The 23,906-nt window shown below is 50.1% G+C and overlaps 7 protein-coding genes across 7 annotated transcripts; 5 read left to right on the top strand and 2 right to left on the bottom strand.

The window, feature by feature from the left end:
• Positions 1-835: 835 nt before the first annotated feature.
• ANOM_004583 (BCS1 and AAA domain-containing protein) lies at positions 836-2,518 on the top strand (the record flags this gene model as incomplete). The annotated part of the gene is made up of 1 exon (XM_015549840.1): positions 836-2,518. One exon carries the CDS (start codon positions 836-838, stop codon positions 2,516-2,518), a length of 1,683 nt encoding a protein of 560 aa, XP_015409151.1.
• Positions 2,519-3,247: 729 nt separating this feature from the next.
• On the top strand, positions 3,248-5,047 carry ANOM_004582 (serine hydrolase domain-containing protein; the record flags this gene model as incomplete). Its single annotated transcript, XM_015549839.1, has 1 exon — positions 3,248-5,047. One exon carries the CDS (start codon positions 3,248-3,250, stop codon positions 5,045-5,047), a length of 1,800 nt encoding a protein of 599 aa, XP_015409156.1.
• A 7,197-nt stretch (positions 5,048-12,244) lies between these two features.
• ANOM_004581 (kinesin family protein) lies at positions 12,245-13,621 on the top strand (the record flags this gene model as incomplete). The annotated part of the gene is made up of 1 exon (XM_015549838.1): positions 12,245-13,621. The coding sequence occupies one exon, from the start codon at positions 12,245-12,247 to the stop codon at positions 13,619-13,621; it is 1,377 nt and encodes a 458-aa protein (XP_015409153.1).
• Positions 13,622-15,965: 2,344 nt separating this feature from the next.
• On the bottom strand, positions 15,966-17,112 carry ANOM_004580 (uncharacterized protein; the record flags this gene model as incomplete). The annotated part of the gene is made up of 2 exons (XM_015549837.1): positions 15,966-16,959; positions 17,015-17,112. Coding segments are annotated over 2 exons (1,086 nt in total), but the record flags the coding sequence as incomplete, so codon positions are not given.
• A 1,316-nt stretch (positions 17,113-18,428) lies between these two features.
• ANOM_004579 (GNAT family N-acetyltransferase) lies at positions 18,429-19,085 on the top strand (the record flags this gene model as incomplete). The annotated part of the gene is made up of 2 exons (XM_015549836.1): positions 18,429-18,807; positions 18,856-19,085. The coding sequence occupies 2 exons, from the start codon at positions 18,429-18,431 to the stop codon at positions 19,083-19,085; spliced, it is 609 nt and encodes a 202-aa protein (XP_015409127.1).
• Positions 19,086-20,270: 1,185 nt separating this feature from the next.
• ANOM_004578 (putative amino acid transporter) lies at positions 20,271-22,010 on the top strand (the record flags this gene model as incomplete). Its single annotated transcript, XM_015549835.1, has 1 exon — positions 20,271-22,010. The coding sequence occupies one exon, from the start codon at positions 20,271-20,273 to the stop codon at positions 22,008-22,010; it is 1,740 nt and encodes a 579-aa protein (XP_015409137.1).
• Positions 22,011-22,371: 361 nt separating this feature from the next.
• Positions 22,372-23,865, bottom strand: ANOM_004577 (phosphatidylserine decarboxylase family protein; the record flags this gene model as incomplete). The annotated part of the gene is made up of 1 exon (XM_015549834.1): positions 22,372-23,865. The coding sequence occupies one exon, from the start codon at positions 23,863-23,865 to the stop codon at positions 22,372-22,374; it is 1,494 nt and encodes a 497-aa protein (XP_015409144.1).
• Between the last annotated feature and the right edge of the window lie 41 nt (positions 23,866-23,906).

The raw sequence follows: 23,906 nt of genomic DNA, 5'->3' as shown, positions 1-23,906 counted from the left end.
ACCTTACAGTGACTGATCTTGGTCTAGGAGTGTTGCTCTGCCGTTAAGGAGCAACAAGAGACGGGGACTACTAGGATTTGTTTTGTGCCAAATGTGGAGAAGTATATATATATCAACCTGTGATACCTTCTCATGATAACAACAGATGGAGGACACTTCCATTTTTTCTTCTGGTGAATATCCTCAATTTGCCTTTAGAGTAGATTAAACTTAATCTTGATTGCCACTCACGTCGACTTCCCACGGCTACTGCCTGAGTTTAGATATCAGAATCAGGGATCGCTAGGGCATGACGTCACGGTAATATATGGTAAGGCAGCCAAGTACAGCCATCAAACAAACAAAGAGTCAAAGACCGTTCTGTGGGTCCTTTGATTGCTGATCGGGCGACCCTCCGCGTGTTGAAGCACCGTTTGGGCCTGACATTTCACGTGGCTCCGCGTCGGTCTGGCCAGATTCAGTCCTGTACGATTCTAAATAGTGGAGTAAATTGACTACCAAGTAAAAAACCAGTCGGACACCGGAACTGGTCAGATCAACACTGCAACTTCCAAGGGAGCACTCCGAATCCCCCCTCCTGATACACCAACTTACACTCAAAGAAAAGAAAAAAAGTGACACAAAAGTCATGTGAGATTAGGCAGCCAAAGGCACCAAAATCTCAGCCTCAGACATGACTCAGGCTGGCCTGAGATGTCGCATGAGGCTGGACTTGTATAAATACGACTTCATTGTCATCATTCTCCTTGTCACGTTCTTGTACCCGCTTCTTTCTCTGTTACTACACGCCGTGGGTGGCCGTGGGAAATTCTCCCTCCCCCTCAACTCCCCCAACATGGAGCCTTCTTCGTCGTTCGGGAGATTCTTCTATTTCTCATATTTTGCCGTCGGATCATATCTGGCGAAAAGTCTTCTGGACCAGGTAGGCAGCTTGCCGCTACATCTCTTGTATTCCACCGTCGAGGTACAATCACACGACGATGCCTACAACTATCTCCTATTTTGGTTAACGAAGCAACGGTTCAATGAAAACAAAAATCGCCTCATCGCAAGCACCTCCTTGAGTAGCGGCCTGGATTACTTCAGCGAGGACTCCGACGATGGGGAGTTTGACGACATGCTGGACGCGGAAGCCTCCACCGACACCGAGTGGAAGGCCTCATTGTCGAATACGCGTCAGCTGCTGTGGTCGCCCTCCGAAGGCATCCACTATTTCAAGTATGGCGGTCGATGCCTGGCACTCACCCGGCAGATCGAGGAACGCGGGCAAATGCTCTACACGCGCACCGACAAACTCCGCATCTCGTGTCTCGGGTGGGATGCGTCCATTTTGAAGCAGTTGCTATTGGAAGCTCGCGTGGAATACTCACAGAAGGAAAAGGGCAAGACGGTGATTTATCGTGGGGCTAAGAGAGCGTACGACAACGACTTCTACTGGGCCCGTTCGACCGCGCGTCCCGCCAGACCGCTGTCCACCGTCATCCTGGACCACGAAGAGAAGACCGCCTTTATCCGAGACGTTCAGCAGTATCTCCACCCCAGCACGATGCGATGGTACAGCGATCGAGGCATCCCCTACCGTCGAGGCTACTTATTTTACGGTCCCCCCGGCACGGGCAAGTCCAGTCTCGCCTTCGCAGCGGCAGGGTTCCTAGGATTGAATGTGTATATCCTGGACCTGAATGCAACGCAGCTTACCGAAGATGCGTTGGCACAGCTCTTCCAAGCGTTGCCCCGCCGGTGTCTAGTGCTCCTGGAAGACATTGACACGAACGAAGTGACCAGTCGTCGCAGCGATGAATCCAAAAAGAAGCGGAAAGGGAACAACAAGATCTCGCTCTCGGCCTTGCTCAATACGATCGATGGTGTAGCAGCGCAGGAAGGCCGTGTGCTCGTCATGACCACCAACCACCAAGAGAATCTGGATCCCGCCCTTATTCGGCCGGGTCGGGTGGATTACCAGATCGAGTTCAAGCTGGCCAATCGCAATTTGATGATGCAGATGTTTCAGAACCTATTCCGAGACGTACTGCCGAGCATTGACTCACACCTGGAGGACAGCGTGACTGACGCGTTGCTGCTAACTGCGACAGCGGAAAAGGTCCCTCTGCTCCCAGCTGCTGACCACGCCCCGATCCGTCCTGAAAGTCCGGAAGTGGACATGGAGCAGTTGGCGGCCACCTTTGCCGACAAGATTCCCGAACTCACGTTCTCGCCGGCGGAGATCCAAGGCTATCTGCTGTGCCACAAAAGCTCCCCATTAGATGCCATCACACATGTAGAATCGTGGGGGGAGAAGACGCTGGAAGAGAAGAAAAAGAAGGATGCCGAAAGAGAGTTGCAGGAGAACGAGAAGGCCAAGAAGGATAAGAAGGGGAAGAAAGCGAAGAAGGGCAAAAAAGAAACGGCGAGCAAGGATGAGACCGACGAAGAGAAGGATTCATCCTCTAGTGCGGAGAGTGAGTCGGACGAAGAATCATCGAATGAGGAGAACAAACAGTCCAATGGAACATACTAAGAATGAAGACTGTTTGATGGCACAAGGAGCAATACTGGCAAATGCTAAGAGTAGACCAATACAGTAGAGCAAGTCAGCTGGGAGCCGCCAAAATTCCATTCCGTTTCATGCTCCTTCAAATCAGTCTTGTGTATCAATCTGCACCTTGGTGCTCGTGCTTATCGAGCACCATTCTTCTCGAGAGACGCTATGTGCATCTACGAAAGGCGCTTGTTAGGGACCCGATATACTTGGACTAGCTTCGACGTGACATGTCATTACCAAGGCCTTACCGCACGGACAGCTTACGCAAAGATCGCTGCCAAGGGGACGGTGATATGAGTTGGCGGTGCTCACAGCCATGTTGATCAGGCTCGTCAGCCAAGGTTCTCATTTCCAAACAGAAAACACGAGCGATGTGTTCGGCCACGTCGGGTTAGTGTTGCTGCCTCAGGTATGTAAGGCCACCCGCCCAGAGAGACACCCGTCTGCTTCGGACCCAATCGGGAGGCCTCGTTGCCTCGATCTACATCTGGTCGTCGGGCACAGCCCTACTTACCAGTGATACAGACAGTCCGACAATACAATTAAACTCATTTACCAACAAGGCAATGCGGGGAGTTTGCATACGTCATGTGGATATGAGACTCATTGGTCCCAGATTATAAGTATTGGGCTGGAGACTATTATCAGATGTGCATCCACAACTGTCGTCTTGATCGGGACGAAACCAACATATTAGAGATCAACATGCGCCTACTATATTATGCTCTTTCCCTCGCTCCTCTCTGGACGCCCGGCGTACCGGCCCAATATTTGGGTCCAACCTACCCACCCCCACGAGACCTCACCAGTGATTCCAGCCGCGTTGCCGCCAGCTGGAAGAAGCTAGACTCAACCCTGAAAGCGAGTCTGAGTCGTCGCAATGCGAGTGAGAACAGTGAGATATCCCAACTGAGAGATCTAACCTTCTCTGTTGGCATGTTCTCGACCCTTGACCCGGCCGCGCAGCAGCTTCAGATTCACCATACTAGCGCCGAAGTGGCTAATTCCTCAGTGGGAATAAAGAAAGTAGATGGAGATAGCATCTATCGAATGGCCAGTGTCTCGAAGCTTATTACCGTCTTTGCGGGTCTGCTAGAGCTTGATAGCGTTGACTGGGAACGGCCACTCACCGACGTCTTCCCAGAGATGGCGGATTTTGTCCGCGAGAAATCCAGCGGCCTTCAACCCGTGTATGACACTCAGTGGGATAAGATCACCCTCAACGCAATCGCGTCACAGATGGGAGGTATCCCTCGTGGGGGAAATTCGGAGTTACTAGCCAGCTACGTTACCGCCAGAGCGTTGAACAGCACTGATCCGTCCGAAACGGATCCCACCTTTTTGGGTCTTCCCCCTCTGAACGAAAGCGACCCATCCCTCTGGCAAGCTTGCTGGGGGAGTAACCGACCTTTCTGTGCTGAGGTCCCCTACGCAGAAGCGGAGGCAGATAATTCTCCCGTCTTCCTCCCCTGGAGTAGCCCACAGTACGCCAACAATGGATATATGTTTCTAGGCATGGCAATCGCAAACCTTACCGGGAAGCCCCTCGAGCAAGTTTACCAGGACAGCGTCTTCGAGCCTCTGGGGATGACCTCTTCTCTCAGTGACCCCCCGGCTGAGAACGACCCGAACCGTGCGCGCTCGGTCATTGCAGGACCTATCGAAGGATTTGCGATCGATGCCGGCGTTACCAAAGGCTCCGGTGGGTTGCTATCGACCACCAACGATCTCGCCAAGCTCGGCGTGGCCATCCTAAATTCCACTCTCCTTCCCGCGGACCAGACGCGCAAATGGATCAAGCCTGCCAGCCATAGCGCAGACCTGCGATACTCGGTAGGGAAACCCTGGGAGATCTACCGCTACGTCCACCCGGCCTCAGGAATTGTTACGGATATTTATACGAAGATGGGCGACTCAGGCAACTACGGGGGCCTTCTGGTAGTCTTGCCGGACTTTGACGCGGGATTCAGCGTCCTCGACGCGAGTTCCCTTCCTACCCGGTCCGCATCGGCTGCATACCTGATGGACTTGGTCATTAACGCCCTTGTCCCCGCCTTGATCGAACAAGCCGCTCTGGAAGCCCAGCGCAACTATATAGGAACGTACCGTTCCTCCAATGCCGGGCTAAACTCGTCCTTGACTCTGGCATTGAGTCCGCCGACGCGCGCCTCACCCGGTCTGATAGTCTCCTCTTGGATCAGCAACGGCACAGACATCACACCATACCTGGCAGCAATCCTTGGTGGTAAAGACACGAGACTGGTGTCTACCATTCCCGCCTCTGGAAAGGTGGCATTCCGCCCTTACACCCCGACGGTGGAAAAGGCGGTTGGCTCGCCACAGAGACTCGTATCGCGACTTTACGATGTCAACGATCTGTATCTGCTCGATGGAAGCACCTATGGTGGCCAGAGTCTGTCACTGCTTGTGTTTGACGTCGACGAAAATGGACGGGCTACAGCGGTGACTCCTCCAGCGTTCCGCATCAAGTTGGAAAGACAGTGAGGCGGTGCATACTCTACAGTCCATTTGTATATATATCGAAGCAAGAGCAGGGTCTGCCACGCGAAAAGATGGCCTCGGCTTCTAATTAAGGGGGAATTTTATGTGGTTCATATTCCTTCCTTTTTCACATATATAGAATGTCTCTAGTTTTGTTTAATGCATTAATTACCACCTAGCAATTTAATCTTGTTAGAGTATCTATTTTCACTATACATTCACTAGAGACCATATCGGACATATACAAAAGATATTGCACATGGCGAGTCCCTTTCCCTACTACATCCAGCCTTTACCCGGCATATATAATCCCGCATAGCAAACATAGTTCCCAGTCGACTCCATCACGACTTCTCCCCAACCTCACCGGCCATCTCTACATCTTCCACACCATCCCTATAACAAAACAAACACGAACAACATTAGCCAAAACCCACTCAAATTCATCTGAGCATACGAGTAGTTTACTGTCTCCTTTATGGTCAGCCCTGACTTTATATGTGGAGGACTGAAGTGAACACACGGAAGAAACAGTTAAATGACAGCTCTGGCTAGCAACTAAGGACACTTTTCTACGTCTTAATAGCTATTTATACGTGCTGGCTGTATGCCTAACATTGGCTATAATACCGTTGTCATCAATGTAGTCCAACCCAGCCGTGCGGAATGAGGCGTAGCATAAGACTGGGATAGGTCAACCCCGGACCCCAGATCAGCCAGTCTAATCCGTTTAGACTTATTATTATGTACTAACTATGGCTGCTATGGTATTGAATATTGGAAACACTATGAAGTGTTCACTTTCATCCAGAGTTCTAATGAACAGCGAGGACAAGGCATACGAGGGGAACAAGGCGTACTTCGCCCCAGGGTGAATTGATTCAAAAGCGAAAACAACATTACATGCGCTCGTGGCGCAGGTAAAGAAGGGGAAAAACAAAAAATCGAGCAGGAGACAGCCTTATTGGCAGATGGCGCGACAGTGGCTATCGGGCGTTTGTTGGATGTCGAATCAAAGCTGAACGGAGCCGTAGGTAATGGCAAAGCCCCAAAATACGAGGGGACGGACGAGGTGGTCGAATGACAATATCGAATTTGTATTAGTACGGATAGCCTCGCATTAGTGTCATGTAGACATATTGAAACACATCATATTACGATGAAAACCCATCTCCTACCCTCTGTTCTAACTCTCTTCTCGCCATCTAACTTTCTGTCAACCTGCCCCTTAAACAGAAAGTGTGAATATGTTCCGGAAACTGGCTGATTGTCTTGGCTGTGGAAAGGATCACAGCGACCGTGGGGATGATAATAATGGGCCACCTTCCCAACCCGTCAATGCGAACGGAGGATTAATGGAGGAGAAGGGGGAGGCCAGCAAGGCAGGACTTCCAGCTCGTGTTCAAAGAAAGAGGTCGTCACTCAGTGCTCCTTCTCTTCCTGACCCTGCATCGACGTCTCAGCTGTCGCTGCGAGATGTAGAGAGCGAGCCGAAACCCCAGAATCTTTGGGTTCTGGCATACAAGAGGCTGAGTCTAGAGGATCAGAAATGCTTTGAAGTTGGGGGCCAAAATACGATGGAAAAGACAATCGAGAAGGTGCTAGACAACATAGAAGAAAGATGCAGGGAGTACAATGAGGGTGGACTCCAGATTCGAGGGCTGCATGGGAAGAGCATCAATGTCCAGGAATGTTTCCGAGGGATCATCAAATCTGTATCTCAGGTGCAAGAACTTATTAAGAATGTGGCGTCGTTGGACCCAACGGGCATGGTGCGCTGCCCTATGATCGCCATGGATCGAAATAGGCTGACCGATATCTAGCATCGCAGGCATGGACCATTGTGTCAGTGGGACTTACTGTAAGGAGCAATCTTTTCCTGCTTAGAACGAGTGAGCTAAAAGAACATAGTTGGTAAACAACGACATTGAACGCCGCGATGCGGTCATGGAAGCATCTGGCTTTCTCGCAAATACTCTCTCTTATTACGCCATTATTGAGAAAAATGACCGGAATCGCCAGGTCGACAGCGCTGAGCATATCGAAGAGGCACTGGTGAAGGTTTATACGGCGATTCTTGAATACACGGCTGAAGTTTATAGGGCGAGTCGGGAAAACGGAGCAGGTATGTCCCCGTGGCCAACAATCCTATCCTAGTCTAAACATAAGATTGCAGATCGTGCGCGGAAAAGCGTTAGTGCCCTGGTCGACCAACCTTTACAACGTCTGAAAGATGCCATTGAGCTGGAAAGGAAAAACGTCAAGGAATGGACGGAGCTTGGTAGGAATGAGGGTAAGATTTCATTTCTCACTAGGAGGAGACTTCTCTCACCAGTTCTAGATCAGCAGAAACTAAATACACGGGTTTTGAGTACGCCTGTTATTTTTATTAACCGCTGAACTGAGTGCTAAAAAACCTCACAGGCTCACTGGATCTGGAGATTTTGGATTGGCTGTCACCGACAGATCAGTCGGGCAGAGAACAGTCGGCAATTTACAGCAAGGCTCAATATGATCGAACTTCTCAAACAGGCGACTGGTTCCTTGACTCGCCAGAATACCAAAAATGGAAGACTAGATCTGGGAGCATTATGTGGCTCCATGGAGTTGGTTGGTTTTCCATCCCACATACAAGGCATTTTTCACTAACCATGTCAGTGGGATGTGGCAAAACAGTGCTTTGGTAAGTAGTCAACACCAAGTACGCCAGCAACGATCTCGAGTTGATAAGCCTCAGTTCAACCATTATAGCAGACGTTCTCCAGACTTGTGAATGCGATCCGACAAAGAGACTAGCCTACTGGTACTTTACCTTCGATCAGAATAACCAGCAAGTCGTCGATATCATGTTAAGATCCGTCATGCGGCAACTTTGTCCCCACCCCGTTCCGGAGTCTATCGTGAAGCTGTGGCAAGAACATCGCCAAGGCCGAGAACCAACACGGACAGATCTTTATAGTACTTTTGAGCAGATGGTCGAAAGTTGTACAGGGCGCGTTATTCTCATCTTGGATGCTTTAGATGAGTGCCCGGAAATACCGGAGAACTCTGCACGAGGTACATTGTTGCAGTTCCTGAATAGGCTTATTGTTCGACATAAGCAAACACTTCATATTCTTGCAACAAGTCGACCGGAGCCTGATATCCGTAGTCATCTGTCAGAGCACACAGCCATCGATATCGAAAAAGCCCTAAGCCAAGATGTTGAGAGGTTTGTCAACGACAGACTTGAGACAGGGAAACTGGCGGAGTGGCTCAACAAGAACCAGCCCATGAAAGACACAATTCGAAAGAAACTACTGGGAATAGAAAGGCCGTATGTTCTTGATTTGACCACTGAAAAATTGGTTTGGGATGTTAACAGAGATTTATAGCCGTTTCCGATGGGCTGACTTGCAAATCAAGTCGCTAGAGAGGTGTACCACGCCAAAAGCCATCAATAATACGTTAGAAACGCTGCCGAAAGACCTGTCGGGAACCTACAGGAAAATTTTGAACGACATCTCAGAGGATGATCGAGACGCTGCCCGCACCATTCTCATTTGGGTGACCTTCTCCCGGCGCCAACTGACACTGGAATTTCTGGCAAAGCTTGTCAACTTCATTCGGCCACAAGGTGTGATAGATGTATGTACGACAGACCTGATTACAGTATCCGGTAATTTTGTTAGACTGGCGCACTTCTCGGTGAAGGAATTCCTGGTCCCTGCGGATATCTCGGGTGAAATAGACTGGTACCAGTTTTCAGCCTCTACTGGGCATTTCACCATTGCCAATGAGTCCCTTTCTCGTCTTCTACAAACAGACGACAACTTGACTAGGGATGCGGCATTTGATCAGCCAGTTTTGGTCTACGCGGCCAAAGCACTTGATTTCCACCTGGCCGAGCTAAAGCAAATTGGATTTTGGCCTCCAGAACTACATGAAAGCATTGCCCATCTATTCGACTCTTCCGTCGCCTATCTCAACTGGGTGCGAATTGCCAATGACTACGAGGCTTTTTCTAACGACTGGTACCTGTCAGCTGACAATTTGGAACCTCCGATATTCAGAGCCTCAAAAATGGGGCTGATCCGGGTTGTAGAAAGTCTGCTGAAAAACGGTGCTGATCCTCTGGCACCCCTCTACAGGACCTTGTCAAATAAGAAGAATGGATTAGAAGCTGCTGCGCAATGGGGGCATCTTGATGTCTTGGAACTGCTTGTGCAAACGTCCACTGTCATCCCCAAAAACCTGGTTTGTTCTATTATAAAATTCATCGACTGTGGTCAGGAGCGGGAGAGGGTGTGCAAAATACTTGCCTTGCTTCATGAAAAAGCATCATTTTACTACGACCCAGAACATAGCAATACAATTGACAAACACATCATTGCAGCGGCGGCAGGCAATTGGCGGTCGGGAGATGTTCTCATACAAATACTTCTTGATTGGCCTAATACAGGAGCTATATATATCACGAAGGGTATTATGCATGCTGTGCTTCATAACGACAACTATGGTGAGAGAATTATGCAGCTGCTTTTGAGAAAACAGGGAACACATCCAGATGTTTATATGACCCGCGATGGGATTGATTCCATGATTGAAAATGGAAACTTGAATCCAGATGTGGTCAAGATTGTAGTTGAAATGCGCGGGCACGAGATTCAGTTCAATGATCGGACAGTGAAATGCATCGTGCGGTATAAAAGCACAGAGGTATTAGAATTACTCTTGTCAAATCGGGATGACGTTTCCATCACAATAGAGATGTTGGAAGCAGCAGCCAGAAGCCGGCACGGATTAGGTGCGTTACGCCTTCTCTTGAAGAAAAGAGCACCTACCATCAATATTACCAGGAAGATGCTGGTTGCTGCAGCAGGAAATTTCGGTGATGGCTTCGAAATAATGAAATTGCTGCTTGAGGAATGGAGTCCGGATACCCCTGTCGGCGAGGAAGTTATTTATGAGCTCGCATCGAACAGGTACCACGGGCTAGAGATAATGAACCTCCTTCTCCAAAGACAACAGACAGGAATTACCATCTCTCAGAATGTTTTGGCTTGGGCTGCGAGATTCAATCACAGAGAAATGCTAGAAGTTCTTGTGAACAATACGGAGTCCGGCATTCAAATCACACCCGAGGTTCTTTGCGCGGCAGCAGAGAACTGGGAGTCCGCAGAAGCTGTTGTGACGTATTTGCTTGACCTCGGCGGGAAGGATCTTGAGATTCCAGAGAATATGCTAGTATCAGCTACCAAAAATACATATGAGGGAGCTAATATATTATCCTTGGCCCTAGACAGGTTCCCAGAAGCAAAGGTGACGGACCGAGTTTTCGAAGCGGCGTGTGAGAGTCAGGATAGCATGTCGGTATTGCTGAAGCGATTTCCCAATCAGTTTCCCAAGGAAATTGTGATTGAAAAGATAGCAACGGGCACACCATTCAGATACTATGCTCTGGAGTTGCTTATTCACCAGGGGTTTATAGATATCGATCAGAATCTGGTGGAGAAGCTTGCGCATAATTATTATGCTCTCAGAACTCTTATAAAGTTCAAGCCAGACTTTCCAGTCTCGCATCAAACCTTACTTGTGGCGGCGGCAGAGAGTGCCTTTTGCATGGAAATCGTACTTTTCGCTTGCAAGATGGAGTTTGATATTACAGCAGACATAGTCGACGCAGCATTGAAGTCGACAGGAATCGACGAAACATGGCAGAGGTGCGACTTCGCCGTCATACGCTTACTTTTTGGCCAATACGGGTCGAGATTTCCTATAACAGAAATGGTGTTAACACGGGCAGCTCTCCATAAAAATCCATATGGTGCACTTGATTTCCTCCTGGAAAAGGAACCCAGGGTGGACCTTCAGCGAGTGTGGGAAACCGTCTGGCAAAGTGATTGCTCGGAAGTAGACAAGCTTGGCGCGTCTGAAGTCCTTCTAAAGCGCGCGGGTCTTGAAGTCACGGAAAGTATGATGGAGAATACAGCCTCCAGGAGCGTTGATTACAAAGATGACTTTGATGATTTGATTCAATTCTCGATCAGGGAAAAGATACCAATGCCTGGAAGCGAGAGGGCAATGTGGATTGTTATACAAAGATTTCATGACTGGAGGACTGTAGAGAGCTTCCTGGAGTATAAGCCAGACATCAAAATTACTCTGGAGCAATTCTATGCCTTGGCAGGGTTTGAATCTGTTCCTGAGGGTTTGATACAAACGCTTCTTGCTCGCAGGAATTTCTAGTAGCCGCCACAGGTCGATTACGATTTCAAATCAATCATAGTCTTGACCAAACAATGCCTTTGTATCATAGATTCATATGGGATAATGGTTTGAATCATACCCTTAAGTGAGTAAACTCATCACATCCTGACTATTCGCATTTTGGCATGTGCGCCAGATAGTAGGGTAACTTCCATAAGTTCGAATACATCTCCGCTCTGGAAGATGACCCCACACTAATAGTCATACCAATCCCCAGGGTAGATACTCTGTCAACTACTTAAAGATATGTTGAAGAAGAAGAAAGAGACCGTCTATCATGGACTACATAGTAGAACGAATTCTAATGAGCCGACTCTTGCAGTTTTCCTCTTTGTCTAGTCCCTGTTATTGTATAGCTTGGGGTCCTCCTGATTCAGTGAGAATGATCGGACCATTTGACAGCAGATGGGCTGCTCCAGGTGATCAGACAGGATGATTTGCCGGAGAAGGGGTAATTCGTGCACGGTGGCAGAGAGTACTGTGTCTTAGGAAACGGGGCTGGTAGGGTTTCTAGAAGTTTATGAAACATACAAAATGAGGGATGTTATAATGAAGCTAGTTGAAGGGAACCGGTTGAATTGTGTCGAATGAGTACATATATCATGTGTTTAAGAGTGATTATAAGGGATATACTATGCTGCCCTAGAAGGCCTGTTGATCCTGTATTTGAAGCCGGACTTTCGGAGATTGGCAATTCCCGGATGAAAACAACGGGTGGGTCAGTCAAGAAACGACGTTCAATCGTGTTGCTGAGTGGATGCTTGAGAGCCAACAACCTCGTACTCAATCAACACCAGGCCAAAAAGGAAACAAATAATGTGGTAGAATGGAGGTAATCGAACGCACGGTGAGGGACCACCTGTTAAGTAAAAAAATACTTAAACAGCTCTCCGTCCCTCTTTTCTCGAGCACCACTCTCACTCTCCAATATCCATTGCGCAATAGATCATAATGCATCAATTCAAAGTATACACCCGCTGGCGGCCCAGTGAGTCAACAGCGCCAGAGACTCGTCGCACGCATAATAAACAAGACAGTGGTCGCATATCTACCTCACTCACTCCGTCTTCACCTTCTGCTACGGAACGTCCGTGGAAAAGCGAGGCTGCCTTTACCCAAGTATTCGAAGCAACCGATAATAACAGATCGGTCTTCGAAGCCGCAGTCTCACCAACTCTGCCCCATGTGCTGAGCGGCCGATCATGTAATTTCTTTGCTTACGGACATTCCGGAAGTGGGAAGTCACATACGATCATCGGGTACGATTTTGAGAACCCCGATGAATTTGGACTCTGTTTAGCGGCTGCCAGACATCTCAGCGAGGCATTGACAGACCTCAATCAGGACATTGATACCCCTGGTGAGGAACTAGCTCTTGGCATTCGAATGTTCGAGCTACGCAAGAATATAGCTTTCGATTTGCTCAATGGACGATGCCAATGTTTCGTTCGCGAGGGGCATGATGGAAAAACGCACATTAGGGGTGAGACCGAGATCCTGGACGAGGGCAAAGTTCGGGTCCGTCCGATTGTCACGAAAGCATGTTGGAGTTTCGAGGACCTGCGCCAGGAGCTGCTGACAGGACTCAAGCTCAGAGCGACGGGAACGTCCACAGTCCATGACCAGAGTTCGCGCACGCACGCTGTTTTGGAACTAGAGATTGTGACGAGGGCACTCCTTGAGGCTCGCGATGCGGTTGTCCAGCGGCAATCGGAATTAGTACCGGTAGGAAAACGCGCGACAGATATTTACATCGAAGAGACCATGAAGGGGGTTATTCAGAATGCAGATGGCAAATATGTCCCCAACCCGGACTATCAGACCGACCAGGCCCGGATCGACGCCGCCGAAGCAAAGAAGGCCGAGTTCGAATCATATGTGCAGCAGGCAGAGAAGAAAGTTAGTGATATTTTGCAATCATCTGGTCAGTCATGTCTCGGGGGAAAACTCGTTTTTGTCGATCTGGCTGGTTCTGAGTATTATCATGACAAGACGACCTCGACCGTGGCGCGACCAAAGCAGACTCCCCAGGAGCAACAAGAGGGACGGCAGATTAACACAGACCTGCTGGCATTGAAAGAGGTTATCCGGGCGCGAGCTTCCAAGCAGACACGCATCCCGTTCCGGTCATCGCCCCTGACTATGGTGTTGCGGGACCACTTCCTGGGCACAAATACGACTGATAGTTGTTCCGCAATGATCCTCACGGTGTCGCCATCATCAGAGCAATTTGCTGCCACTCTGAACACGCTGAAGTACGGGAACCTCGTTGGGGTAGCTGGCGGGGAGAAGAAGAGGGTAGCGCGGCAAACGATAAAACAACAATGAGCCAGGATTTGCATCAGGAGCACCGGAAACACGCCGAAGTGTGCACTAATAGAACCATTTCATTCAAGATATTCCTTTCCTCGTAATATCGCCGCTAGAGCAGGTCCTCTTCCACCAGAATCACTTCGACTTTCATCCCCCATCCGTCCCTACCCCCAATCCAGTGCTTTCTTTTCCCAACCTTCCGCAGTTTCTTCAGGTCTGCTTCTAACTCTTGCTTCGACCTGGTGGGATCAAACCCTACCCTCTGCAGGGATACCTTCAGCTCAATACCTTCCTTGTTCTTCTTCTTTCCCAAATCGTTTGCCCAGCGGGCTCTTGGTAGTGCGCGCGGCCTGGACGGGTCAATGACGCCTGTGGGATACACACGGCTGATGATGAGACCCAGCTTCCCTAGATACCGCGTCCACCAAATTTCCTCCGGTGTGAGAAGCGAGCGTAGGCTTTTCTTAAAGTCCATTTCGCGTGGTGGCAATTCGCCACCATACCTCTCCTGCAGCATCAACGCCAGGCGAGCGCGATCGGCATGAGGTATACCATGCGCTTCTGCCAGGACCCCGGTGCTGGTGCTGTATAGGGCAGCTGTGGCCGCTGTCTCTTTAGACATCGTAGCATGCGCGTAAAGGATATTGGCAAAGGCCTGAATGACATGCGGACTGATCGAATGGGGGAAGGACCTCTCCTTTGATGGACGAGGAATAGATGAGAAGGCCAGAAAAGCCATCGCCTGGGCAGAGCCGCGAGCGAAACTCGTGGTCGCAACTTGCAATGGGTCCTGCTGGCGGATCACAGGTAGGACATTGCGATACAGAGCACCTTCCCGAACGCCTCCCTGGCAGAAGTGAGCCTCTTTAATCCCATGGGGGATCGCCTTCGCGAGCACGTTCACGAGGAATGCGACCGATGGGACTTGCTTTCGGCGTCGATCAGACACACGGAAGATATCGCTGGCAGTCTCGGCAACCTTCTTCAGGGCCTCTGTGTTCTCGAAGTCTTTCTTGCCGGCCGAATATCCATTGATGATTGAAATCGGGTAATACTCGCCTCGGACCTGATGAAGATAGAGAAGCAGATATCCCCACCCCCGGAATCCTCCCCCAGAGAGGTACAGTTCAAAGCCTCCGTCTCTCTTCGCCTTATCGACGAGATGCTCAGGGATCTCTAAATCCTCCCACGCGCGACGAAACTGAGTAGTCATCTCCTCGCGAAATTGTGCCTTGGCCTTGCATGCCTCGTCCTTGTCTTTACCTTTCGTCAGCGCTTCCAATTTCTGCGTCAGAGCCGCCGCGCCATACGGAAAACTAATCGACCCCATGGGGCTGATATTTACGTGGCCACCATGCGAAATAATCCACGTCATCTGCATACTTCCACCCCCAAGGTCAATAGCCAATCCCTCGATATCGGAATATCCGCTCGCAATCCCCCACGCGCCCACGACGCCCTCCTCATCCTTTGGCATCATTCGCACGCTGACGTGGGTCCTGTCCTGGATGGCTTTCACAAACTCCTCCGAGTTAATCGCCTTCCGCGTAGCCTCCGTCGCAATCACCCGTATCTGACTCGCCGGTACACCCACCTCCAGACAGACGATCTGGAAGCGAAGTATAGCTGCAACGACCGCATTGATCACCTTCTTCGGGATCGGAATCTGCTTTCCGGTCTCTGAGTCATACTGCGCATCGTAGAGTGAGATGTTGAACCGTTGCGAATAAACAGTGGGCAGGATGCGGGTGGTTGGCGGGGACAGGTCCGTAATCGAGCATCGGATTCCATTACTACCGGGTGCAAATTAGATAGGTTAGCGATCTGCAGAGTGGCATGTTTCTTGCCTGCCCATGTCTACGATCCCGTGAAGATATCGCTTTTCTCCTGGTTCTTGCCATCGCGAGTCTTTGTTGTCGGTTGGTTGAGGCTGGTAACTAGGGAATTGAAGACCGCCACCCATTTTGACGGCTACAAATTTAGGTAGTCAGACAGATGCGTCTAGATGGTCATCTAAGAGTAAAAGTCAGAGGCATTGTAGAAAATATGGAAGATACATTGCGGTTAAGCTCGGCGTTGCATTCCAGACAGCGGATGATGTCATGACTTGACTTCAAGACCTGAAGAATGCAGAGCTACTTGCACGTATACATGGTTGACAGTAAACTCAAGTACAGAACAAGGCACTAATCCTTTCCATGGTATTCTTGGCTATAGTCCCATTTCTTGCTCGCGATTGACCCACTGTTGGACGCTAGTTCCCATATCAAATGCTCGGATAACCCGACCCTTCTATCCTTCGCCCTATGCAGCGCATATTCAATGGTGTGCATCCTTGCCCTGCACCATAGCCTACAGATTAAGCGTCTGTCGGTACTTCAGACGTGGGACGTTTACGTTTGAACTTTTTCGTAAGTGTCATGATACCCTCCCGCCGAGAATATACCACCGTGGTCATAGTGAGGAATATACCAGCGATCTGATCTAGGTCCAGAAGACTGGCATCCGTCTTGGGCCAGATCTCATGGGAAATGGAGAGCAACACGATATGAAAAACGAGCTGTACAACGCAGAAGGCCGCCACCCGCTCTCCCCGAGGCCGATATACAATCTGCCGATACGGATACTTGTCGGATAGCGCCTCCCCGTGAATCCCAGAGTACAACAACGTGACAAATAGTAGTATATAAACGGACAACAAGACCCGATGCTCAAGGTATGGTTCGGAAATGATGGTGTAGATCACAGTATGACAGAGGAAGCGGATCGTTTTCCATGTCCACTCTTTCACTGTGTTGGGGAAACGGGGCTGATCCATCTCCAGCTCCACGCCGTCTTCCTGCCACGACAATCGGGTCAGGGGTCCGATAATGGTCAATGTCGATACAAGCACAAACACGGCGGCGGTCATGCCGGGGTCGATCTGACATCGTATCAGACGAAGTAACACATCGCACAGGGCGACTAGCGGATAGCCAATAGCGAGGATGACTTCTCCGTCGAGCTTATTCACGTCCGGATGTCGCTCGGAGCATTTTGAGTGCCATATGGTGGACAGAGCCGTGGCGTAAGCGGTGATCAACCAGGCCAGATATGCGCCAGGACCGTACCACCCTGAGGCACTGGATGCCGAGTCGGAGATTGCATCTCGTTTTTCGGTCCACGTTTTGCAGCGACCATCGGAGTCCTGTTGAGACATTGTATTCATAACCGTGTCACCGATATAAATTGGTTGCTCGGTCAAGCTGCTGCCCAGGAGCACAAACCACATTCGTGGACCCCACAGCGTGGGCGTGAGAACGAGCAGGAGAGATACAATCCATCGCAGCGTGTTGATGTAAAATACAAAGTATCTTTCCCCTTTGTCTTAGCTACCATGCAGGATAGTGGTTTATGAATATAGCATACAATTGCATTCCCCACATCCACAGCATCACCCACCAGTTATACACAACATTCGCAGGCTTGCTTCCGTCAGCCATACCGGGGTCTGTTGCCAGGAGGTTTTCTGCGTAGGAAAATGTGTATGTCTATCTCGTCGAAGTTCTATGATTCAAGGGGTCTATCAAGTGCAACCGGAAAAGACACTAGGAACGATTCTCTGACTCTTAACACACCGCATGGTATTTAAACAGCCGAGGGCCGGGCAGCGATATGATATCCAACCTCTTTGTGTTTCTCTTGGCTCCGTGCGCTGTAAGCCGCCACAGCCTGTGCGATGGTCATCTCCGCTGCGAGACTCGCCAAAAATTACCGAATCTATTTGGCGAGACGATCGATCCTCCAATACGAAGACGGTCATGGAAGGCTGTGGGACATAGGTTTGAAAACTAGTAGACATGTTAGTATCAGAACCAACCAAGGGCAAATTGGGCAAATTATTATCAGCATACTAGGCTATTGACCAGGATGATCAAACACGCATATCTCAATCAGGTAACGCGTGTTCCTCATGATAGTTTCTTACTCCAACCAGGATGCTTGGATAGGCTCTGACCTCTCTAGGTTTTGATCGGAGGTTAATCAGGAGTTGTACCACGCAAATCTAGCAGCTATTTCCAAGCTCTTATTTCCCCAGGCTGACTATCCCGTCGAACCCACAAATTAAAGCTTCTGAAAGCTTGGCCTCAGTGTTTAAGCTTGGCCCACTCCTTCCACGGTCTTTCTCGTGTACGGCGATGTTTTTGGTGGCTTTTAAATAAAACCTATTCATTTGCCAAAGCTGTAGAACGACTAAACAGAGGCAACAATCAACCTCACAAAAAAACTACCGGCATGTGTTAATTCAGGCTATTGAACGCCGAGAACCCTGTGCAAAACATAACATAAAATCACCACGGCAAAGGAACGGGGCTGTAGCAACACCGCTTAGGTAGTTAGGAGACGCTTCACAAAGACAGATCAACTTGCCATCAGGATTCCTTTCCCACTGTGACGGTACAATGTGAAGGAGGCGTAGAAACTAACAAGAGTCCTGATCACCACGTCGGTGATTCAAGATCGCCAGGTAGGAACAACTTGAAATAGTGTTCAGAAGCGGACCTCTCGGGAGGCTCAACCACAAGATGGGAATGGCTTAAAGTCTCTACCAGCTGGCGTCGAAAGTTAAAGCGTCGTTCCTGACATCATTGACTTTGGGTAACGACAATGAGTGGTGAAGGGACCTCCCATCGGTGGATCGACCAGGGATTCCCTGCTGTCTTTGCGAATGGACCAAGGACGGTGGAGAGAATTGCACGGTCGTGTTCATATAAGGATTAGACCCGCGTAGCGGTTATCGCAGCTTCTCTGCCTCTGGAAGGCTCATTAAATCTTCGAGAAAATGGCAAATCAGTCGACTCTCCAACTCAGGGAGGTTGGTCCAGACGACATCCCCAAGATCACCGATGTTTGGTTTCGCGCATTCGGTACGCCACACAACCTGGCATTGATTCCCGATACCCCCGGCGTGCGCACGTGGTGGAATGAAGCCCATTACCATGACCTTGCGAACAGACCATATCAAAAGTATATCAAGATAGTAGATGCCGCGCACCCCAGCGATATCATTGCATACGCAAAATGGGACCTGCAGCCGGATGAATGTGGCGAGCGATTTCCGCCATGGCATCCAGAGTCAAATGCCGAGCTCTGCACCCAATATTTCGGAGGAAACGAGAATCAGCGTAGGAACTTGATGCAGGGACGAAAGCATTACTGTAGTTAAGCCCCTTTGACTGGCGTACGTTCGTTCTAACTATGTTGTATAGACTTAGACATGCTGTGCACAGATCCTCAACATCAACGAAGAGGTGCCGCTTCCCTGTTGGTGCAGTGGGGATGTGATCTCGCTGACCGCAACGGGGCCGCAGTTTACATAGCCTCCAGTGATCAAGGAATTGGACTGTATCGAAAATTTGGATTCAAACTGCTGGAAGGCCGTGACGACACTCCTGAAGGAGCCAACCCCATGGTCAGAGAGCCGAGGTTGGTAAACTGAAAGAATAAAGCTCTTGCTTCCTCACTCATTGGGGTTATGTATATTGGTGTTGGAGGATTCCTTTTCGTGTACTCATTCCCCTATATCGTACGCTGCCCATAGCCATGCATTCTATGCGGTCATCAGCAATGCTGCGACGACATCGCGGCAGATCTATATCTTCCCTCGGACCAAGGTCTCCCATTTTCGGGACTTTTGTGCCAGGTTTGTATTCTCACTTTTGATTTTCTCATAAATGAACAAGGGACTATAAGAGAGGTGAACAAGATCACGTTGTCTTGTTCACATTCTGATCTATAACAAAAAAGCCCTAGCTTCACCACCCCACTCGATGTTTATACCTTAGCCTTGTTATCATGTCGCTCCTCTTACTGATTATCATCGGTTCAGCCGTAGCCTTCAATGCTATCATTTCAATTCGTCTTAGCCGTCATTTTCGTGCTTAGTTCTTTGCCAGTCACGTGGCATGTCACTGCGCAATCAATGAACTGCAATATGGTCATATTCAGTGGCGTGACTCTCTTTATCATGGCGTCCTACCACGCTTAGGTGCGGAAGATGTGTAAAAGGCGGGTTTTGCGGGTAATTGAAGGGGGTTTCATGGTTGACCGAATGTCTATGATCACATCATTATTTTGAAATATATTTTTCGTATTCTTGTATATTCAAAGGTGCCCGTTGCGGATCAATGCCGCCAGAAATATATATACTATTGCCCCACATTTCGTAAGTTAACAAAAGAACTAAAGAGCTTGACTGAACAAGGAAATGTAGACGAAAGAAAAGGAACTCCGTGAGGTTGTTGACTCTGGATGGATGTTCATCGCACTGTCCCTATGCAAGGGTGCAATAGATGCAAACTGGCTTCAACCAATGACAGACCCGGACGAGGCGGTGTGCTGCTCTAGCCTCGAAGTGGTCTAGCGGGATGGAGTCCCAAAGGCTGTTTTTGTTGTTTGTGTCGGATCGCCCGTCATGTGACCGCAGTGATTCCGTCGAGACTGCAGAGTGACGTCGTCTTCTGACGTCCCTTTTGTTCTATATTCTTCTTGGTCGACCCGAAAAGAAAGGTTTTCTCCCTCTATTCGCATTCAGCAGAATGTGACTAGTCTCCCCCGCGTCGGTTCCTGGAAATTCCTCGATCCGCCGCTCATTCTACAAACCGTGTAACCACCCAGCTTCATCATGTCCGACCAGAACCTTAGCTCCACGCCGCGAGACCAGGACGCTGAGGGCCGCGACGCTATCCTGGCCCAGCATCTCAACCCCCAGTTCACAGCCTCACTGCAGGAGGAGAGCTTTGCTCCGTCAGAAACGGCTAGCGGAGATGCGGAGGACACCCCGGAGCCGCAGTCCTCTCTCCTACTACAAGGCGGCGACATACACCGTGACCTTTACCGGATCGACGCCAAGTCGAAGCTGGCGAAGATAGATAAACGGGCCGCAAGCTTTTCCTTTCCCCCAAGGCAGCCCGAAGATGCAATAGAAGAGGGCGTTGCTGCTATGGAGCCGGGCAGCTTCCGTCGCCATTTCGTGCAACACCACAAGAACGGCAATTTTGATTATCCGGGGGTGACGACGTCCTTTCTCGATTTCCTCGATCTATATGGTAATTTTGCTGGCGAGGATTTAGCAGAGACTGAGGAAGACTCCGTGGTTAGCGAAGACCGGGAGAGTAGGACATTGCCATGGGAGCGAACCCCCTTGATACAGAGGACCCGGCGGCGTTCACGAGTCGGCCGTCCAGGCGACGCGTCTAATATGAAGACCTTTTTTACGCTGCTGAAGGCCTTCGTTGGCACGGGGATTATTTTCTTGCCCAAAGCGTTCCGCAACGGAGGGATTTTATTTTCCTCAATTACCCTAGTGACGGTTGCGCTGATCACCACCGTATGCTTTCACCTTCTCCTCCAGTGTCGCCGACAATATGGTGGGGGTTATGGCGAAATTGGGGAGCGGATTGCAGGATCCCGTCTCCGGTCCTTGATCCTCTCATCCATCACCATCTCTCAGATGGGCTTCGTGTGCACGTGCTTCATCTTCACCGCCGAGAATATGCAGGCCTTCCTGAAGGCTATGGCGACTGATATATCGACGGGCGGTTTGATCTTACTCCAATTGCTGGTGCTCATTCCTCTGGCATGGATTCGAAACATCTCTAAGCTGGGCCCGGCAGCGCTGCTTTCTGATGTGTTCATTCTCCTGGGACTTGGATACATCTACTGGTATGACATTGCGACTCTCATAAAGCGACCGGGAGCAGACCCAACCGTCGAGCTATTCAACCCGCAGTCATTCACTCTGACCATTGGTTCGTCGATATTCACCTTCGAAGGAATCGGTCTCGTGTTGCCGATCCAATCGTCCATGAGAGAGCCGCAGCATTTCGACCGCCTCCTATACATCGTCATGGCGATCATCACCATACTCTTCACAGCAGTCGGTGCATTGTCGTATGCTACGTTCGGTAACCGAACTCAGACAGAGATCTTCAGCAATTTCCCCCAGACAGACCGACTCGTCAACACGATCCAATTTCTGTATTCGCTCGCCGTCCTCGTTGGGGCTCCAATCCAGCTGTTTCCAGCTACCCGAATCATGGAGGGCAAACTCTTCGGGCACAAGTCTGGGAAAGGCGACCCGTCGATCAAATGGAAGAAGAATATCTTTCGAATGTTCCTCGTTCTCTGCTGCGGATTTATATCCTCCGTTGGTGCGGGTGACTTGGACAAGTTTGTATCCATCATCGGGTCGTTTGCGTGTGTTCCGCTGGTATATATCTATCCAGCGTACCTGCATTGGAAAGGCGTGGCGGAATCTCCGTGGGAGAAACGGGGAGACATTGCTATGATGTCGCTTGGTTTCGTCTTCATGGTTTACACAACCCTCGCCACACTGGCTGTTTGGATCCAAGGCAGTCCGTGATACATTTCTCACCAGGGGTCTGGAAGCTGGGCTTGTTGCCTATCATTGCTTGAACGGCGTCAATGTAGAGTGGAGGCTGACTTTGCGCAAGACGCGCTCTACTGTTTGCTGTTATCGGATACAGGGAGACCCTCAAAGCTAATACCAAAAGAAGAAAAAAAGGGGAAAACCCGAAAGTAGCGAGATACTATGTTGTTCGACGACGAGGATCTATAAACAGATACAAAATGAAGAATGCCTCAAGTTGCTGTGTTCCCCTGATGCAATCGTAGTCTAATTCATACCCCAGAGCTACATCAATACTTATTTCCAACCACCAGGGGTGATAGGCTTCTTCGACATCTCTGAATTCCATTTTAACCTAGTGGTACCCAAGATAACCACCCTTAATGTAACCGCCATGTCCATAATTGCCCCTGTATCCTCGGCCATACCGATCGCCATAGCCATGACGACGCTCCGGAAATCCATGTAAACCATCTCCCACTTGCGTGTCTGCAGTCGAGACATGCACCAGAGCACCCCGCACGGGCAGATTCTTACTACTCACACCGGGAAACGCATCCGTCACCCAGGTGAGATTGACGCCCTTCCGAAACAGCAGACAGTGTGTTGATCCGCCATGATGGAACATGCCGATCTCCTGGCCCTTGGACACGGTATCACCCTGCGTAACGGTAACATCACAGGTTGAGACATCCGCCATACCCACCGTGACGACGCAAATGAGCCCGACCGGCTCCGGCGCTTCAATGAAGATGAGGGCTCGCGTCGCGACATGCGTAATATAGCCCTGCGCCCTGTCTGGGGCAGCCGGGTCGGGGCCTTCGGGGTTCATGAACCCGGTAATGGTTGGTTCGGAGAACATGGTCCCGTGGATCAGCTTCACTTTCTTGATGATCCCGTTGACGGGCGAATGCCAACGGTGGTACGATGTGGCGCTCAAGAAGGCTTGATAGACGGTTCCGTCGACGAATTGCTCGGCCTCCTCTTCCTTTTCTAGCATCTCGTACACGGAGTAGGGCTGACCCTTCAACCAGAAGGCATCGTAGGCTTTCACGTGGGTTTGGAGTGCGAAGGGCTTCGATTCACAGGCGCTGACTACCCAGGAGTCGTCGTCGGTGGCATAGACAGGCCGAAGCTTGTCGTAATCGGCGAATTTGCGGGTGAAGAAGTCGTCCCAGGACTTGAAGCCCCAGTGCTTGCCGTCCGCCCTGCTGTGTCCGAACAATTCCTCGAAGCTGTATCGGTGGTTTGGATCGAGATTGGTCTCGTCTTCGATTACTTTGCGGGCTTCCTCCGACAGCCACCCGTTTGGTTCCTCGGTTAGGACATTTGTGGAAGCGGATGTAGACAGGAAACAATCTCTCCAGTAATCTAGAATCCTCTTCATATGGAAGTTGACTTCCTTGCGTAGGAAGAACGCGTATCCGCTCGGGGTAGCCATGGGCCAGTCCAGCACTGCGTTGAAAGGAGTACCAATAAGGCCCACGTTGTACTCGTTGATATTCCACTGCGGTGCGACCTTCTGCATCGTGTAGTTGAATAGATGGAGAAGGTGGTCAAAGTCCCGAACCTGTTTGGTGCCAGTTGGGTCGTTAATGTATGGGGGCTTGTCGGGCACTTCGGTGAGCATTGCGGACGCAAACATGCGGAGATCTGGGCAACCGTCGACGGCTTCTTGGAACTTTTGGATGATGGGGTGGAGGGGGAGCTTCGCTTTGGCCTCTTCGAGAGCGACCTTTCGAACGAAGCTGACGACCGTGTCGGGGTTTTCTGTCAACCATCCTCCAGTTCGGTGGGTGCGGCCATGGTGATAGGGCCACGGAAGGTGAACGGGGATTCCGCTGGCCATCTTGATGTTGAAGGTATATTCGATGAGCTTGAGATAGGCAA

The sequence above is a fragment of the Aspergillus nomiae genome (assembly GCF_001204775.2).
Source record: "Aspergillus nomiae NRRL 13137 chromosome Unknown contig00058, whole genome shotgun sequence".
NCBI classification, from domain to species: domain Eukaryota; kingdom Fungi; phylum Ascomycota; class Eurotiomycetes; order Eurotiales; family Aspergillaceae; genus Aspergillus; species Aspergillus nomiae.
The sequence above is the reverse complement of the archived record's forward strand: the minus strand, read 5'-3'. Positions and strand labels throughout refer to the sequence as shown.